Here is a 20,875-nt window from a genome sequence, read left to right as displayed (position 1 = left end):
GGAAACGGCCACATGGGCTACGTCTCCATAGGAACAGCGTAATCTGCTTTCTTTTTCGGATGTCAATAAGCACTTTAGAACGTCGCCTAGGCAACAGCGTGCTACAGGATGATCTTTGACAAGCAACGGCTAACACATCGCTATATCCATAGAAACTGAATCGTCTTCAAATCCTAACAAGCACCGTCAGCTGACGTTCAGCTCTGTGTATTGGAACATTTGTGTTTAAACTTTATGTAAAGTTAAGCACTTGTGTAATGATAAACAAATAACCGTTCTGTTAGTTTTATGCTTAATTTGCACGCCGTAAATGTTTTTACCGAAAGTAAGATCCTTTTCGGTGAAGGTGACGTAACGCGCTGTCAAACACTATTTAACGCATGGCAACACGTCGCCAGGTCCAGCATCTGGGTAGAACGTCCCATATTCTTAGTTTAATCTTTGTACATTTTCTGCAAGACTGACTTCCCTAATGACCTCGCACTTTTATAACATTAGCAGTGCTGTCAATCTGAAGATGACCTACTTTATGTGCCGAAATCCCTCGTTTCAAATAAATATTTTGCAAACTGCCGCAGCTGAGTGACGTCTTGGGGCGGCGCAGCAACATAGCACTCATGAAAATGAAAGAAATTCCTACAAATCTGGTGATAGAAGTTCCTGGAAATCAGGGCGCTTTTCAAAAAAACATTTTCCCCCTGTAAATTCGATAGCCAAATTATTCATCTCTTATTCAACTCCTGTTTGCCCACACACAATTCAGTTCTGATCGCTCAGTTGCTTTCTCCATGTCTTATTTGTGATCAGTCATCAGTCAGAACAGGTGTAAGTGTTATAAATCGCTAATCATCGTGGAAGCAAACGGCCCTATTATGCCGTCGAATATCGTGGAGAACATATTGTTTGAGAGTCGACTAAATAACTAGGTTTTTTCCAATGTAGTACTACAATTTTTTATTGCTGTGGTGTAATAAACACATGTGAAAGTGTCACAGCCTCCTATGGCTACCAGTTTTCGAGAGAGGTAACTACTTAGTCGGAAAAACTGGATTTTTTGTAGCCCTGTTTACGAAACGGGAAAACGGTCGATGTCGAAAAGTATTAGAGACAGCGCAGTGAAGTTTAACTGCATCATTAACGTGTCCCTTAACTCGTAAATCACTGACTAAAATCATTTTACTCTGGCGACAAATGCTGATTCATCGAAATATAGACCCTTTACTAAATCTTCTGCAAGCATTGCAGTGTTTCGTGATGAGTCTCACTTCTTTGTGTGGCGGTCTGATAGACGCCATCGTCTCCATAAACGACCTGCTGAAAGTTTACAGGATACACCAGTTCTCGTGATCCACATATCTCCAGCTGTTGGATTGATTGTGTGGGGAATTGGTGGATATGGCAACAAGAGTGATTTGGTAATCGTTGAAGGCAGGTAGAATGCTCGGAAGTACGTGGTAAATCCTCCTGCCTCTCATGACCAGGCTACTAAACAGCATGATTCAGCAGGATAATGCATTGCAGTTCACACTCCAAATGTCCTAAGGAAAGTACAACACCTCATCTGGCCAGCCCGTTCCCCTCACTTATCACTCACAGCCCATCTCCTCTGACTGTGTTGGGAAGACGTATGCTTTAATACTGGACTCCAGCCTGTAGGCATATTAAGTATTTCCTCAATGTGTCTTCCGGTTTCTACTTGTTTCTGTGCCGTAACGAAAACATTGGTGCACACGTGCACCTGAGAATCATGCCGTTTAGTGATACATAACCCCCGCAATTTCCGTCAGCATCTCCCTTTATTTCCGTTCTGGTTTTGCTTTTGTGAAGAGTGGGGCGGAGGGGCTACCCGGATTTCCTTTGTAAATCGTTATATGATGTCCCTCAAAGTCAGTGGTTGCCACTTCATTTCTTTCCAAATTGTCCAACAACTTGCATATTTTACTTTTTAATTAAGGCCCTGTTGCAAGCCAGTTGCCAACTCTTGAATGCGATTCAAATAAATGTACTCACTTGGAATTGGTCTCAGTCACTCTGGACGGGGCCGCGAGATGTTACTTTTTAACACATTCGTCGAAAACAGTTGCGTTATAATTGATAATGCAGTTTGAGAAGTTGAAACATGGCTTATATAATCTTAAAAGTCGTATTAGGAAGTATTAAAATCGGCAGACATGTGAAATGTTAAACTGCATGTCGTTTTCTTTCTGAAGGATACACCGTTTTTATACATAGTTTGACTGAGTGTGGTATTTTTGACACAGTCTCTTTGGTCGCCATAAGTATATTTTTTTGCTACACGTGTCTGCCTTCTGAATGTTAATAACATTCGGACACGCTTGGAGGATAGATGTCGGGTGCGGTTTTTTTATTATACTTTCTGTTACCATCGTTCCTTTACTAAAGCGGTTTTGGCGATACATTATCTTAAACTCTCCAATGCACTTCTTTTTTTAAAAAAATTGTTGAAATGGCTCTGAGGACTATGGGACTTAACTTCTGAGGTCATCAGTCGCCTAGAACTTAAAACTACTTAAACTTAACTAACCTAAGGACATCACAGGATTCGAACCTGCGACTGTAGCGGTCGCGCGGTTCCAGACTGTAGCGCCTAGAACCGCTCGGCCACTCCGGCTGGCCACTTGTTTTATTTATTAGTTACCCGAGCCTTCAGCCACACAGAAATCTGGATTAATACCACAAACATCAGCTTCCCCCTTTTCATCTGGAATCGCTGATTTCTTTTTCCATAGCTCTCAAAATATCACTATCATTAAAATTCATGTTCGTTCAAATAACAACCCGAGATGGCAGCTTTCTGGGAAAGTGTTGTAGTCGTAACGTTACAGAAGGCTGTTCTCAGTAAGATTTATGACCAAGAGAGGCCACTGCGACATAACAGCAGCAAGTGACATGTTGCATAGTAGCGTAATCGGGTCAACTGAATAAGACTGTAGCGGAAGCAGTGAAAATGGACTCCACCTTTGCCTTGCTCGTTCTCTGCTTAAGAGTAAATATTCTCAGCTAAGGTTGCAGCTCTTGCCTTCTGTTGGTAGCTGTGTAGATTGGACAAGGAGAGGGCTCTGTATTGTCGTACTATGTAGTTTTCGAATTTTGAAGTATATGTCCACCGCAAAAGAACTTTCCATTTTTCCGCTCTGAGGTGAGTTTCATATCGCTTCTGCTACCTGTATCTCTGTTGGACTTCTGCACCCATTCTACAAATGTCGTGTCACGTGTCGATATCAACCCATGGAAGTGAAAGTTGGTATTGAAGTTGCAAGTTTCTGCCAGATGCTGGTAGCAATCGTGTGGGACCTGGCAGACCCAGTGGAGAAGGCCCGCTTATACACACCTTGTGTGACTCTGTACCATGAGCGTCCTCTGCCGCCATTATATAGTATTGTCGGTGACAGCCACTCAACCCATTTGCACTTAGAGCCTATTCGCTGCGTGACGCTATGCAGTCGCCGCCTAGTCGCGGCTCTGACACCATCGTTCGTGCTTTAGTTCACAGAGCCTCAACCTGGTTACTATTGTACCAAATAGCTCGATCTGTTGCTACGTTATTTGTAATGAGTCTAGATACCCTCGGAGAAACGCAAGTTAAGTGAATGTTCTGTATGTTGTGTAATTCGCTAATCATTTCTGCTCCTGTCCCGGTTTCCCATTACGACAGTTGCCACACCACACTGTAGGCCACCTCTCCTTACGTTTTGTACGAAGTCATGCAGAACAACAAAGTTGTAGCATCGGTAATTTCGATGATATTGATATTTTTAATGCAATAGTAGAGGAAATCGGCAATTTCTGGGTCTGATATTGATCCAAATGACTGAGTGGCTGCTTGCTCAAGTGAGTTTTAAAATAATGTAGTGAACAGTTTCTGATATTGTAAATGGTCATTCATAAAACTACTCTCTAGTAAAATGCGTTACAAAAATCCGCAGTCAACATGTGTCTTCAGGGCGTATTCCGATGTCAACAGCCAGAAGGAAATAACGTGTCGCAAACGAACGTTCTGCTGGTGTCCAAATTGTGATCCCACAGGGAAGTTTTTGAATTTATTAGAACAATTTATAACACAACTCTGAGGATGATCATACATTTTCTACGTCTTTTGCGCAGTTTTGTTTTATTAGTTGCGCTGAATATTTTTCTTGTAAATATGTTGACAAGTTACAAATGGTTCAAATGGTTCAAATGGCTCTGAGCACTATGGGGCTTAACTTCTAAGGTCATCAGTCCCCTAGAACTTGAAACTACTTAAACCTAACTAACCTAAGGACATCACACACATCCATGCCCGAGGCAGTATTCAAACCTGCGACCGTAGCGGCCGCGCGGTTCCAGACTGTAGCGCCTTTATCTTGGCCACCACGGCCGGCCAAGTTACAAATGCTAATTGTTATTTAAGAAAGAGAATATGCATGGAATGTTAACATTTTGTAAGTAGACACGTTGTCCTAGTGAGGGAAAAGATATTGTCAAAGAGTGTAATAAATTGTAACTGCATTATCACTGGACGTGCGAGCGCGAGAAAAAGTAGCAGTACGGAGTCACGAGGAGACTATTGGTGTCGTTGGTTGTGTATTCGCCGGTGTGACAACGCAAAAGTGTGGATATAAAAAGTCTGTTTCTGTAGTTCTGAGCAGTGAAAACTGATATGGTTCGATTGGTGGATGTTAATATGGGCATACTATGGTATTTGTTGGGCACAGTGAAATTGCAGGAAGCGTAATTCACATAACATCAAGATTACTGTCGGTCCTTATTATTGGCTATGGTATAGCAAAATAGTCCCCCATTGGGATCTCCAGGCAGGGACTACTCAGGAGGTCGTCGTTTTCAGGAGAAATAAAACTGCCGTTCTACGAATCGTAGCGTGGAATGTCAAATCCCTTAACTGGGCAGGTAGGGTAGAAAATTTGAAAAGGAATTGGATAGGTTAAAGTTAGATATAGTGGGAATTGTTTAAGTTCGGTGTCGGGAGGTTCTGGTCGGGTGAATGCAGGGTTATAAATACAGAATGTAACAGGTGTGAAGCAGGAGTAGGTTTAATAATGAATAAAAAAATAGGAATGCGGATAAGCCACTAGAAACAGCATAGTGACTGCATTGTTGTGGCCAAGATAGATACGGAGCCCACGCCTACCATAGTAGTACAAGTTTATAAGCCGACTATCTCCGCAGATGACGAAGGGATTGATGAAATGTATGATCAGATAAAAGAAATTATTCAGATAATGAAGGGAGACGAAAATTTAGTAGTCATGTGTGACTAGTTCAAATGGTTCAAATGCCTCTGAGCACTGTGGGACTTAACATCTGAGGTCATCAGTCCCCTAGAACTTAGAACTACTTAAACCTAACTAACCTAAGGACATCAAACACATCCGTGCCCGAGACAGGATTCGAACATGGGTGACAGGAATTCGATAGTAGGAAAAGGGAGAGAAGGAAACGTAGTAGGTGAATATGGAATGGGGGTAAGAAATGAAAGAGAAAAACGCCTGGTACAATTTTGCACAGAGCATAAGTTAAGCATAGATAACACTTGGTGCAAGAGGCCTGGAGATACTGAAAGGTTTTAGATAGATTATATAATGGTAAGACAGAGATTTGGGAACCAGGTTTTACATTGTAAGATATTTCCAGGGGCAGATGTGGACTCTGACCACAAGCTATCGGTTATAACCAGTAGATTAAAACTGAAGAATCTTCAAAAAGGTGAGAATTTAAGGAGATGGGACCAGGATAAACCGACAGAACCCGAGGTTGGAGAGAGTTTCAGGGAGAGCATTACGGAACGATGGACAAGAATGGGGGAAGGAAATATAGTAGAAGTAGAATGGGTAGCTTTGAGAGATGAAATAGTGAAGGCAGCAGAGGATAAAGTAGGTAAAAAGACGAGGGCTAGTAGAAAACCTTGGGTAACAGAAGATATACTGAATTTAATTGATGAAACAAGAATATATAAAAGTGCAATAAATGAAGCAGGCAAAAACTAATACAAACGTCTCAAAAATGAGATCGACGGGAAGTGCAAAATGGCTAAGCAGGGATGGCTAGAGGTCAAATGTAAGGATGTAGAGGCATATATCGCTAGGGGTAAGATAGATACTGCCTACAGGAAAATTGAAGAGACCTTTGGAGAAAAGATAACCATTTGTATTAATATCAGGCGCTCCGACGCGAACCCAGTTCTAAGCAAAGAAGGGAAATGAGAAAGGTGGAGCCGGCCGAAGTGGCCGTGCGGTTAAAGGCGCTGCAGTCTGGAACCGCAAGACCGCTACGGTCGCAGGTTCGAATCCTGCCTCGGGCATGGAAGTTTGTGATGTCCTTAGGTTAGTTAGGTTTAACTAGTTCTAAGTTCTAGGGGACTAATGACCTCAGCAGTTGAGTCTCGTAGTGCTCAGAGCCATTTGAACCATTTGAGAAAGGTGGGGGGAGTATATAGAGGGTCTATACAAGAGCGACGTTCTCGAGGACAATATTATGGAAATGGAAGAGGATGTAGATGAAGATGAAATGGGAGATACGATACTGCGTTGATAGTTTGGCAGAGCACTGAAAGACCTAAGTCGAAACTAAGCCCCGGGAGTAGACAACATTCCATTAGAGCTACTGATAGCCTTAGGAGAGCCATCCCTGACAAACCTCAGCCATCTGTTGAGCAAGATGTATGAGACAGGCGAAATACCCTCTGACTTCAAGAAGAATATAATACTTTCATTCCCAAAGCTAGCAGGTGTTGACTGATGTGAAAATTACTGAACTGTCAGTTTAATAAGTCACGGCTGCAAAATACTAACTCCAATTCTTTACAGACGAATGGGAAAACTGGTAGAAGCCGACCTCGGGGAAGATCAGTTTGGATTCCGTAGAAATGTTGGAACACGTGAGGCAATACTGACCTTACGACTTATGTTAGAAGAAAGATTAAGGAAAGGCAAACCTACGTTTCTAGCACTTGTAGACTTAGAGAAAGCTTTTGACAATGTTGACTGGAATACTCTCTTTCAAATTCTAAAGGTGGTAGGGGTAAAATACAGGGAGCGAAAAGCTATTTACAATTTTTTCAGAAACCAGATGGCAGCTATAAGCGTCGGCATGAAAGGGAAGCAGTGGTTGGGAAGGGAGTGAGACAGGGTTGTAGCCTCTCCCCGATGTTATTCAATCTGTATATTGAGCAAGCAGTAACGGAAACAAAAGCAAAATTCGGAGTAGGTATTAAAATCCAGGGAGAAGAAATAAAAACTTTGAGTTTCGCCGATGACATTGTAATTCTGTCAGAGACAGCAAAGGACTTGGAAGAGCAGTTGAACGGAATGGACAGTGTCTTGAAAGGAGGATATAAGATGAACATCAACAAAAGCAAAGCGAGGATAATGGAATGTAGTCGAATTAAGTCGGGTGATGCTGAGGGAATTAGATTAGGAAATGAGACACTTTAAGTAGTAAAGGAGTTCTGCTATTTGGGGAGCAAAATAACTGATGATGGTCGAAGTAGAGAGGATATAAAATGTAGATTGGCAATGGGAAGGAAAGCGTTTGTGAAGAATTGAAATTTGTTAACATCGAGTATAGATTTAAGTGTCAGGAAGTCGTTTCTGAAAGTATTTGTATGGAGTGTAGCCATGTATGGAAGTTAAACATGGACGATAAATAGTTTGGACAAGAAGAAAATAGAAGCTTTCGAAATGTGGTGCTACAGAAGAATGCTGAAGATTAGATGGGTAGATCACATAACTAATGAGGAGGTATGGAATAGAATTGTTGAGGAGTTTGTGGCACAACTTGACCAGAAGAAGGGATCGGTTGGAGGACGTGTTCTGGGGCATTAAGGGATCACCAATTTAGTACTGGAGGGCAGCGTGGAGGGTATAAATCATAGAGGGAGACCAAGTGATGAATACACTAAGCAGATTCAGAAGGATCTAGGTTGCAGTAGGTACTGGGAGATGAAGAAGCTTGGACAGGATACATTAACATGAAGAGCTGCATCAAACCAGTCTCTGGACTGAAGACCACAACAACAACAATGGCAAGAAGATAAACATGTGCCTTATTTTACGGCTAAATGAAGCCACTCGACAAACCAACGGCATCATAAATTGAAGTAAGATCTAGAGTTTTTATAACTTGAAGTGTAATAGGATAACCAGCGTAGCTGGGATTTTATTGCTTAAATAACATTGTTTTCGTGCCTATTGTCAGGTAAATAATTTTCCTGAGTCATCATCCAAAGAGTATGCATCCTATCCCTTTGTATGAACGGAGATAATCAGAAACTGGACGGAAAATAAAGTGAACGTTAATTTATTAGATCATCAAAACATAATTTTTACAACTTTTTCACAATTCCATAATAATGAAATCTGTGGCTGTAGTATGAATAATGACAGAAGTAGAATGATGCAAAAGCCAGTATTAAATCTTTGCTAAGAATAGAGTAACTTTCATAATAAAAAACTGGTAGAAAATCTTTACGTAAACTGGGGACTGAATTACTTTGTCAAACCACAGTTCTAATTTATGGCTTGTGGAGTAATTTATAACTTTTATTACAAAGAAATATCAGAGTAACTGCTAGGTAAATTAGAGTTGTAACCAAGGAATAAAATTCAAATAATCTTTCTGCTTGCTACAATTACGTCACTCAGCCATAGTGTGAGTAACATAACAAAAAGGTTCCGTCCACAACCAGTAAACACTCTTCCTTTTATTGATGTTTTAAAATGAACATAATATGATGTACGCGTTTGCTATTGGATTATTGTTTGACTACTGTGACATGTGTGGTGTGAAGTACATGAAAGTGTGCGTTAGGTACTGTTCCTACGTTATGACGCTAATAAGTATCCTTAAGTAATATTTCTTACGAGAATAAAGTTCAGTTTCACTTTAATTATTCTTGTTCCGGTGAGGAACTGGCGACCGTTGGTTATTTTCTTTAATTACAAGTTTTGAAAACCTTTTTCCTAAATTTTTCACTAACCACTGTTATTTAAAAATTATTTTACATTATAAAAATATATAAAGTTAACCGAACTTTGTTTTCTATCGTCATTGCCAAAATACTGAGTAGTGGTGATTCGGTTATAACTTCATCCACTTCTCTCGGTTTTGCATTGTTTTTGGAGTAGATGCCTTTTCCCCACATATTAGGGACTTTAGAAACACGGTCATATAGAAAAATATAATTAGCCGGAAAGGCTGCAGGGCTGTAAAGTTGCCATCAGAAAGTTTGAACGTTGTGGCTACAGTAGTTTAAAACATGGCGAAATAGTCACGAAAACTACAGACTTGTGTCGATACGTATCGAGCGTAACTAGGGAGCAAAATGATAGTGTTACGGAGAGAGACGGTAGTACACACTGTTCATACTAAATCTTGTGCATTTATTGTTCTCATCGTGAAATTATGTTATGAAATCCTGCATTTCAAAGAGTAACTTGTAATACGTGATTTCTTATAGCACATTGTTTTGCAAGTTTTCAGTGTTCGAAACTTGTTTTTTCTTTTATGTCCAGGGGATGAGGAAGAAGAGGGGGTTGTACTGTGTTGAAGAGGCGTGTTTCCCCAACTAACATTTTAGAAATAAAGCACTGACTCAGGCAAAATATTATGTATAAGAACGGTGTTACAAGTTTTCCTTCGGAAAGAAACCTTGATTCAGTAAATTTTAATTTTTTGTCGTAACACTTTTAACGTTAAATAAATCATTGTAATTGCGTAGGCTTTCGCTGCCAGATTCACTTACCGATAGAGTTTACTAGGTATGCTACTACGTCATATTGTAAACAACTATCAGTGATGGAAAGAAACGTCTACAGGTCTACTGGCAGACCCAGAGGAAGGCCACTGTAACCTCTACTGAAATGGTGGTTTCAGCAGTAATAGAATTTTCGCAATATATCGCTGTATTATAGCCAGGAAACTTTACTGTGCACAGATAAATAAAGTTCTATCATTTCAAATGAAACACCATACACATTCATTACATTCAGATTTACAAAGCAACGATTTCCGAAAAACGTGCTGAAAATTGCTGTCTAGCTGCCTCATCCTGGGTGTCTGCCATTCTCGGATGTGTTAAGCACAGGAACCATAGCTGATTCAATAATAATTACCTGCCACCACTTCCGCACGATATCATTATCCTACTGATACGGAAGCGGAGTCTTATTAACAAAGGCAGCAGCCACGTCACACCGGTAAGCCTAGGCCCCATCCCTCTCTATCGCGGTCCTCTGCCGGAAAACCAATCACTATTGGAGGCAGCATTACGTCAACGCTAATTCGCCGTCCCTGCAGGGCCTGCTTCAAATGGGGCGATGTCAGTCGACGCAGGCTAGACTCCGGCTCATAATTGTCATCAATGGCCCGTAATTGGAGTGATATTAGCGCCGGTCGTAATAGCTGACGGCGTGCGGCTTTGTGTGCTTTCGCTGATGGCTGATAATTAATCCAATTCCGCTTGCGATCTGACATTAGCGCCCTGGCGGCGCCGTTCGAATAGACGTGATGCGGTGCTGTGGCGCGGTCGACGCTGCGATGCGTGGAGCGTGGAGCGCGAGCTCGTTACGGGATAGCCTCCTTATTAGCGAGGTGTGAACGGTAAACATAATGTCATAATTCAGTTAGGTGGACGCTAATACTGTTCTAAGGGTGAGCGATCAATCAATGTGTAACTGAGTACTTGCAGTGAGCTTTCCTGACAGATAAAAAATAGATGCCGGAAAAGTTATTAGTTTAACAATAAATAGCTTAAGCTTGGTATATGGGTCACAGGTTTTCGCTATTAGAGAGCATCTTCGAGTAAATATTACCATGTAAGCGTCGAGAATCAGCTGGTTGGAAGTCTCCGAGAATGTGGTACATCTACATCTACATCTACATCTGCATGATTACTCTGCAATTCACATTTAAGGGCTAGGCAGAGGGTTCATCCAACCACAATCACACTATCTCTCTACCATTCCACTCCCGAACAGAGCACGGGAAAAACGACCACCTAAACCCTTCTGTTCGAGCTCTGATTTCTCTTATTATATTTTGATGATCATTCCTACCTATGTAGGTTGGGCTCAACAAAATATTTTCGCATTCGGAATTGAAAGGTGGTGACTGAAATTTCGTAAGCAGATCTCGCCGCGACGAAAAACGTCTTTGCTTTAATGACTTCCATCCCAACTCGCGTATCACATCTGCCACACTCTCTCCCCTATTACGTGATAATACAAAACGAGCTGCTCTTTTTTGCACCCTTTCGATGTCCTCCGTCAATCCCACCTGGTAAGGATCCCACACCGCGCAGCGATATTCTAACAGAGGACGAACGAGTGTAGTGTAAGCTGTCTCTGTAGTGGACTTGTAGCATCTTCTAAGTGTCCTGGCAATGAAACGCAACCTTTGGCTCGCCTTCCTCACAATATTATCTATGTGGCCTTTCCAACTGAAGTTGTTCGTAATTTTAACACCCAGGTACTTAGTTGAATTGACAGCCTTGTACTATTTATCGAGTAATCGAATTCCAACGGATTTCTTTTGGAACTCATGTGGATCACTTTTCGTTATTTAGTGTCAACTGATAAATCGCTTTGCAACTGATACTGGTCTTCGGATGACCTTACTAGACGGTAAATTACAGCATCATCTGCGAGCAACCTAAGAGAACTGCTCAGATTGCCACCCAGGTCATTTATGTACATCAGGAACAGCGGAGATAATCCCGTTCTGTCTCTTTAAACGTCTCGAGTAACCAGTAAGCTCCACTCTCGATAGCTGCTCATTGTAGCTCGCAGACAAGAAACACTATACCGGCATTGTCGGGAGAGCTGAGGGTCCTGAGTGACCGTATTGCGTCCACGATTTGTGCTGTTTTTCATAGTTTCTGCGCTACTACATTTTGGCATCAAATATTGCCCTATTCATGCCCATTTGAAATAAATTTGTTCACTTAACTGCGAAGTTTAATCGATAACCTGTGGCCGTCTCATGTTCCTGAGAGAAAAAGCGCCAGTACCTTCTCCAAAACGAACAGCAGGAGCAGTTAGTAGCTAAAAACTTAAAAAAAACGTAGTCATATTACATAGATTTAATAAATTAAAATAATTTTTTTTTATCGAGGAGAGTCGATCCTACGTCATTATGAAGGAGACACTAGTACGTTATGCATGCGGCACTGTCAGGATCCTTGGAGTAATCTGCCAAGAAGTGGACTCACAATGAAACTGAGCATTTAATTAGTTTATATGAGAAGGCCAGCGTTATGGAATATACAGTTACTGGAGTACAGGAACTGAGATAAAATACAAAGTTTGTTGGTTGAAGTAACCACAGTTTTTAACATCTCCACAGAAGAAATTACCAGGATGTACACAACTTAACGAATTAGAGTAAGTAGTTTCACAACATAAATTAATTAACATAGAGAAACTACTGAAGCTATATTTGGAAGCAATCGTTTTGGAATTCGGAAAAATGCCAACATAGTTGTAACTAATATTTTTATAACGAGGTATTTATTAATTGTATTATTATACTGGGTGGCAACCGGGTCTGAGATTTTCTCCGCTCGGGGACTGGGTGTTGTGTTGTCGTCGTCATCATCATTTCATCCTCACCACCGACGTGCAAGTCATCCAGTGTGGCATTGACTGAAATAAGACTTGCACTTGGCAGCCGAACTTCCTCAGATGGGGCCTCCCGGCCAACGATGCCATACACTCATTTCATGTTTTATCACATTCCATTGAATGTCCAGTGGAAATGCTGTAAAAGGATGGTGCAACTTTGATGTTCAATTCAACGTCTCCTCACTTTGTGTGGTCTGACCTATGTAAGCCCTACGACACTGGGCAAGGTATTTTGAAAATTCCGGCCTTCCGAAACAATAACTCATTGAACGATGCCAGATTGTCTGCAATCCTAGATGGTACACGGAAAACCACTTTAACCTGAAATTACGAAGGATTTTTGCTATTTCAAACGAAATGTCGCTCACAGAAGGAACGAAAGGTGAAGATTCTGCCGGCGTGTTGTCCTGTTCAGCTACCTCCTGCTTCTTGATTTTAACTGATAGTGCCCTGTGAATCTGCCAGGTAGAATATCTATTTTCCCGAACACTAGTTAATCGAGTTCTTAAGGCAAAATATCTTTGTCTGAAACTACGTAAGCTCTGTGTACAAGTGTCATACGCACGTTCATAATTTGTGACGACTGGTGGCAACTTGAAACTTACAAATAGAAATCAGTATGAATTGTCTTAGGATAAACTGAATGCTCCTGAAAACAATCATTATTGCGTCTAATAAGACATTCAAGGAAGGCTTACAACCCTTCTTCTCTATATTCATAGTAAACTGAATGTACTTGAGAATGTAATTTAGTGGAAACGCACTGAGGAGGTAAAGTCATGGGAAAGTGATACACATATATACAGATGGCTGTAGTATCGCATACGCTAGGTGTGGAAGAGTAGTACATTGACGGAGCTTATTTTTCTACTTTGGTGATTCACTTGAAATGGTTTGCAAAGTTACAAGGGCCGCATAATGGGAATTAACTGACTCCTAATGCAAAATGGTAGTTGGAGCTAGAATAGGGCGTCCGCTAGAACAGTGCGACGGAATCTGGCGTTAAAGGGCTATGACAGCAGATGACCGACTCGAGAGCCTTCGATAACAGAACCATATCACCTCCAGCACCTCTCCTGGGCTCGTGACCATATAGATTGTACCATAGACGACTGTGAAACCCTGGCCTGGTCACGTCAGTCCCGATTTCAGCTGGTAAGAGGTGACGAAAGGGTTGATAAGTGGCGGAGTGCTCACGAAGCCAGGATCCCAAGATGTCAACAGGTCACTTTGCAAGCTGGTGGTCGCTCTATAGTATTATGGGCTGTCTTGACATGCAATAGACTGGGCACTGGGTTACATATGGCTACATAGAGGCAGTTTGCAGCCATTAATAGACTTCATGTTCCCAAACAACAATACGTCGTGTCATTGAGCCACAATTTTTCGCAATTGGTTTCAAGAACATTTGAGGCAATTAGAGAGAATGGGTTGGCCGCCCAAATTACGTGGTGTACACGACATGTCGATTCGTGCACAAAATCCTGCATCGGAAACATTTTAACAATCATGGATGGCTCTAGCTGCAGGGGACTTCATCAATGGGTCATATGGGGCTGACAGGCAGGTGTCCAATTGAAATATCGTGGAATGTATTGAACAGCGACCGGCTACAAACCCGAAATTTGTCTGAACATTCAATTCACCGAGAAAATTTAAAATTCACAATAAACAGCCTGTTAAGCTGCTCAAAGGACTCTGTCCAAAATGAACTCAGACCTAGAATTACATTACTACAAACATTCAAACTATTGTAACAGGATGACCGGAGTGGGTGACGTGGTCGGGATTGTAGGGGGTCGCTGGGTACAAGAAGGTGGCTGTTTTTACCAATCTTCCTCTTTATTCTTGGTTCTCCCAATACATTTTCCGGTAGCTCAGCCCCACCGCTCATGTCGTGGTGGAGACGTACTGATACACGCAGTCCAGGAAACGCGACGCCGGTCTCGGTCAGCGGCTGCGCAGGCAGTAAGAGATTGGTCGCACAATCCCAGCCCAGTGCGCCTCCTGCAGTCGTGGTGGCTTGTGACGACGCCGGGAGTCGCCAGTGCAGCAGCGGGCAACGGCCTCTGGCGGCCGATCTTCGGGGACAGCGTCACTGATGACGACGACGTGACAGTGACTGAACGCCCAAGCGGTCCAACCGAGTGCCGACGTCCACCTCTGATGCCCTTAAATAGTGCAGGCTGCTGCTGAAACCGCCAGTTAAACGGTGGTGTGTTTATTACAAGGTTCTCAATGAGTTGGTTAATGCAACCGTGCCACACGAGGCCCGCGATGCGTAATTCTCCTAATGCTGCGTTCTGATGGCTGCCGCGCACGTACACACATACCGATGCTCGCTGTAAAACTGTGTCACCTGCATAATGCCCTGGCCGGCCTTCGTCCGCCGTTTGCCATGAGGCTGGCGCATTGCGCACTGAAACACACTAAATCATAATTTCGCACCGTATTTGCCAAAAATAACGCCTTGTCCTCTACATACAGGATGTTTCAAAAATGACCGGTATATTTGAAACGGCAATAAAAACTAAACTAGCAGCGATAGAAATACACCGTTTGTTGCAATATGCTTGGGACAACAGTACATTTTCAGGCGGACAAACTTTCGAAATTACAGTAGTTACAATTTTCAACAACAGATGGCGCTGCAAGTGATGTGAACGATATAGAAGACAACGCAGTCTGTGGGTGCGCCATTCTGTACGTCGTCTTTCTGCTGTAAGCGTGTGCTGTTCACAACGTGCAAGTGTGCTGTAGACAACATGGTTTATTCCTTAGAACAGAGGATTTTTCTGGTGTTGGAATTCCACCGCCTAGAACACAGTGTTGTTGCAACAAGACGAAGTTTTCAACGGAGGTTCAATGTAACCAAAGGACCGAAAAGCGATACAATAAAGGATCTGTTTGAAAAATTTCAACGGGCTGGGAAAGTGACGGATGAACGTGCTGGAAAGGTAGGGCGACCGCGTACGGCAACCACAGAGGGCAACGTGCAGCTAGTGCAGCAGGTGATACAACAGCGGCCTCGGGTTTCCGTTCGCCGTGTTGCAGCTGCGGTCCAAATGACGCCAACGTCCACGTATCGTCTCATGCGCCAGAGTTTACACCTCTATCCATACAAAATTCAAACGCGGCAACCCCTCAGCGCCGCTACCATTGCTGCACGAGAGACATTCGCTAACGATATAGTGCACAGGATTGATGACGGCGATATGCATGTGGGCAGCATTTGGTTTACTGACGAAGCTTATTTTTACCTGGACGGCTTCGTCAATAAACAGAACTGGCGCGTATGGGGAACCGAAAAGCCCCATGTTGCAGTTCCATCGTCCCTGCATCCTCAAAAAGTACTGGTCTGGGCCGCCATTTCTTCCAAAGGAATCATTGGCCCATTTTTCAGATCCGAAACGATTACTGCATCACGCTATCTGGACATTCTTCGTGAATTTGTGGCGGTACAAACTGCCTTAGACGACACTGCGAACACGTCGTGGTTTATGCAAGATGGTGCCCGGGCACATCGCACGGCCGACCTCTTTAATTTCCTGAATGAATATTTCGATGATCGTGTGATTGCTTTGGGCTATCCGAAACATACAGGAAGCGGCGTGGATTGGCCTCCCTATTCGCCAGACATGAACCCCTGTGACTTCTTTCTGTGGGGACACTTGAAAGACCAGGTGTACCGCCAGAATCCAGAAACAATTGAACAGCTGAAGCAGTACATCTCATCTGCATGTGAAGCCATTCCGCCAGACACGTTGTCAAAGGTTTCGGGTAATTTTATTCAGAGACTACGCCATATTATTGCTACGCATGGTGGATATGTGGAAAATATCGTACTATAGAGTTTCCCAGACCGCAGCGCCATCTGTTGTTGAAAATTGTAACTACTGTAATTTCGAAAGTTTGTCTGCCTGAAAATGTACTGTTGTCCCAAGCATATTGCAACAAACGGTGTATTTCTATCGCTGCTCGTTTAGTTTTTATTGCCGTTTCAAATATACCGGTCATTTTTGAAACACCCTGTAGAAACAAGCTCCGTGTGTTATGCATCATGCCATGACAGCAGTTACACGATAGGGTTATGAAGAATTCTCTTGGAGGTGAGTAGTAGGGTGCAGAATTGTGTTCTGGAAGCTAGTGCTAGCGCTGCAAGCTAAAAGGACTGAGAATATTGTAGTTATAAAGTAGGAACCGGAAAAACCGACCTGTTAAAAACGATACCGGTATTTCAGTTCTGAACAACCGGTATTTTTCACTACTTTTCTGGTCTCGATATAACAAGTGTTTTTATTTTTTTAATAACAGCCAGGTATAATATACGTAACACGTCAGCTTCAGTTACGAATAGAAACCAAACTTTACCCAGGTTTCAACGAAAATAACTCGGCCTTCTTTAGAACTTTGGCATGCAGTAGTTTATGGTTCAAATGGCTCTGACCATTATGGGACTTAACATCTCTGGTCATCAGTCCCCTAGAACTTAGAACTACTTAAACCTAACTAACCTAAGGACAGCACACAACACCCGGTCATCACGAGGCAGAGAATATCCCTGACCCCGCCGGGAATCGAACCTGGGAACCCGGGCGTGGTGCAGTAGTTTAGCGTCAAACTTTGTCATGCATTAGTTTAGTGTCACTCACTTCTGAAGAAGGCCGAATCATTTTCGCTGAAATCTGGGTAAAGTTTGATTTCTATTTGCAACTGAGGGTGACATGGTACATGCTCAATTACCACAGTTGATGACAGGGCTGCACAATGTTAAAAATTCTTAAACCGACTAAAATACCGAAATGTCAAATTGTTATAGCAGCAGTCCTAATTTTTTTGGCGTTTAAATAACCTTTTACAAAAAACGAGTAATTTTTATTCAAATATTTAGCATTGCTTTGAAATAGTCCGTTATTATGGAAAATGGTAAAAGCAATCAGTGGTATTTTAATAACAATGTCAACAGAAGCGAGAAACAAACTGATATTAATCGCCGCAGTTGTATTGTACCTGGGTGTGAGAGCTCTACGGACTCCTTGTCGTGAGTTTTTATTGTGATATTTCGCGAAGACATGCTCAACCACTTGCTTGCATATGCATAACTGTCTAGAAATCATTGACAGCGCGATGCGTTTCCCTCATTCACCGCTGTGCTGGTCTACTGTGATGTAAATGCGTGTTTCCCATTTCGGCTACAGCCGGCAAAGTGCAGTAGTATCGTGGTCCGGTACTTCAGGATTGGTGAGACACTAATGTACCCGTTGCCATGTGGCATAGTGCCAAGAATGGTATAGGTGTACATGTGGTGTGCGAGACCTGCCCCATGTTATCTCTATGGTAGTTTCTCGCTGTTGTCGTCGGACATAAGTTGTTACAGATTGGCACCATCTTTAGCCTGGAAATGTTTCGCAAATTGCGCTATCAGTGAAGTACAATGCCTTTGGAAGTTTACGAACGGGAGGAGTTGCAACAAACTTCTGACATGATGTAAGGAGAAAACTTAAAACAAAGCAGTTCATTCAGAGTTTACAGTAAAATAGAAAGTAGCTGATCTGTTGCTTATGTCTACATAACATGCGTTTATGTCATTGTAGCTTTCTAAAACGGATAAATTCACATGGAAAAATAGAGTTCTTTAGACTCAATTTTCACCCTTTTTGCACTGACCATTCGTATTGCCCAAACAGTGTTATGATCCTCGACTGCAGTATGATTCTTGAGCAGAGTTTTAAATACATTTGCGTCAAAATACTGAAGTTTTATTTATTTATTTACAGTAGTATTCAGCCACTTACTGCATTTGGAAGAGCAGCGAACTGTGAACAAATTAAGTTTTCATTTATTTGCGAATCTATTTATTATTTTTGATCTACTCTGAAATGCAGCGAGCCACAATTTTAAAATCTTTGTTAGATTCATATATGTATTACAGGAAACAAGTGGACTGAAATATCGAATATCGGTTATTATAGAAACGGGTTATTTTGATCTGATTTAACACTTACATTAAATTAGCGTTCAAACCGAAGATAGATTGCTTCAGCGATAACTGCCAGCTTTGTTGTAAAGGAGATTTGTTAGTTCTTTTTTGTTTTTTATTTGCAACATGCTGCAGTATAATTTTTGTAATACTACTTGCATGTATTGATTGTCTGTATGTGTGTGTGTGTGTGTGTGTGTGTGTGTGTGTGTGTGTGTGTATGTGTGTGTGTGTGTGTATGTGTGTGTGTGTGTGTGATGTTGAGACAAGGCAGAGGGCGAAACCTAGAGCCGACACATAGTCTACGCCTCACCAGTAACACAAAGGGGGCCACGAAGCTTAATGTCACCATAGGTAGTGCCACATCTCCTCACTTAATGGAACTGCAGTATTTACACCACGACCGTGACGCAAACTCTGGTGACCAGGAACTTTAAATCAAATCTTCCACCCTTGACGGGCAAATATGGGCAGTGAAAATATTTTCGAACCGGCTTACCCATGGGTTAAGTGCAACTGCACAAACGTGCGTTAGCAATCGTCTTTTTTAATCTGAATTTGTTCGTTATTGTTCGTTGCATTTGTTCGGAGCGGACGTCCCGTGACGCCTGTTGAAGTTCATCGTTGATTCGTTCACTCAGTTTTTTTTTTATGTATTACAGGGGACAGAAAACCCTCTGACCGAAGTCTCTGATCTACCGTGCCGACCGGCCTCGCCCACGTCGGCGGGTGTAAAGCGGCGTGGGAGAGGCTGTGTACTCACGCAGCAGGTGGACGGCGGCGCTGGCGGCGACGGGCGGCACGTGCGGGCTGCTGACGGCCTGGCAGGAGACGACGGCGAGCAGGAGCCCGCGCGACAGCCGCGGCAGCCGCAGCGACGCCGCGACGCCGCCCTCCGGCAGCAGCCGCTGCTGCTCCTGGGCGCCCTCCAGCGGCGGCGCGCCGTTCAGGCGCCAGTAGAGGCGCGGGATGGGCCGGCCTGCGGGGCACACACACTGGCGGCTGACACAGCAGTACCACAGAGCAGTCCGTGTGCAGGGCGCGTATAATTAAAAATTGAGAGATAGTACACAGAAGCCCTTGGGGACTGTGGATAGCGTCTATCATTAATAATCAAATCGGCTTCAGTCCCAGGTTCGAACCACCTCACTACTTAAAATTTGAATAAAAACCATCAGCAATGGTGGCCAAGACCTCTGCCGTAAGAAGTCACCATCATTCTGCCAACGGCCATGTCAAAGCAAACGGAGGACACAGCCTCAGGGCACTCTCTTGTCCCAGGGATGATAAAAACAAAAAATAAAATCGTGTGGCTAGGGCCTCCCGCCGGGTAGACCGCTCGCCTGGTGCAAGTCTTTCTATTTGACGCCACTTCGGCGACTTGATCGTCGATGGGGATGAAATGATGATGATTAGGACGACACAACACCCAGTCCCTGAGTGGAGAAAATCTCCGACCCAGCCGGGAATCGAACCCGGGCCCTTATGATTGACTTCGCACTGACCACTTTTTTTTATTTTAGATAGACGCTCTGTCCATCTTTTTTAATTAATCAATTAAGGAAATGAATAAAACTAAAAATGTCCAAATGAAAGACATGAAAACATTGCGGATAGTACAAATACGAAAGAAACATGCTCCTGTAGCAATGAAATGAAATTCTTGTCGGGGGCGACACCTGCTCACGACCCGACGAGCGATAGAGCAAGAGAGCCATCTATCGACTCGTTCTCCAGATGTTGGTGTAAGACTGGGTCGTCTTCTCGAAATTAACTAAGGGTCCGTAAGTGTGATCGACGTCTATCTCGGCTTCTTCGTCTATCTCATCTCTCACCCCTCACACCCAATCTGGCCGGTGGGTCGGTAAATGTAAGTCGCAAGTAATTAGCGACGTCTGGCCCATATTTCTTATGCTGTTGCAGCTTCGCGTGTCCATCCAGGAGAAAATGCCAGAAATCCATTTTGTCCTTTTCCGTTTCGTTATAGACGTAGTCCACCACCATTCCCCGTACCCATGTCACTGCATTGGTTTTTTGGACTGGAAAATAAGATTCTTGGGGGGAAAAAGTGTGAAATTTTGTGAGGGGTGACCACTCAGCTACCGGGGGCGGACGTCCCAGAGATGGGAAACTGTCACTATACGCGAATGAATTAGCAATGATCAACAGCCTGAGGATGCAAAAGGGGGGTAGGGGGGGAGGTCCGCAACTCGTGGTCCAGTAGCTAACGTTGCAGCCTCTGGATCACGGTGTC

The 20,875-nt window shown here is 43.0% G+C and overlaps 1 protein-coding gene across 1 annotated transcript in view; it reads right to left on the bottom strand.

Annotated features, from left to right (window-relative positions):
- LOC126170162 (hemicentin-1-like) overlaps nucleotides 1-20,625 on the bottom strand; it is a gene marked incomplete at its 3' end in the record, with an annotated part of 232,868 nt that extends 212,243 nt beyond the window's left edge. The window contains exons 1-2 of the mRNA XM_049920703.1: nucleotides 20,457-20,625; nucleotides 19,385-19,600 (exon numbers count right to left, since the gene is read on the bottom strand). Coding sequence (XP_049776660.1) covers nucleotides 19,385-19,600; nucleotides 20,457-20,625 — 385 coding nt within the window. The remainder of the gene's footprint in view (nucleotides 1-19,384; nucleotides 19,601-20,456) is intronic.
- Between the last annotated feature and the right edge of the window lie 250 nt (nucleotides 20,626-20,875).

This window comes from Schistocerca cancellata, chromosome 1 (assembly GCF_023864275.1).
Source record: "Schistocerca cancellata isolate TAMUIC-IGC-003103 chromosome 1, iqSchCanc2.1, whole genome shotgun sequence".
NCBI classification, from domain to species: domain Eukaryota; kingdom Metazoa; phylum Arthropoda; class Insecta; order Orthoptera; family Acrididae; genus Schistocerca; species Schistocerca cancellata.
This window is presented reverse-complemented; position numbering and strand designations above follow the sequence as displayed.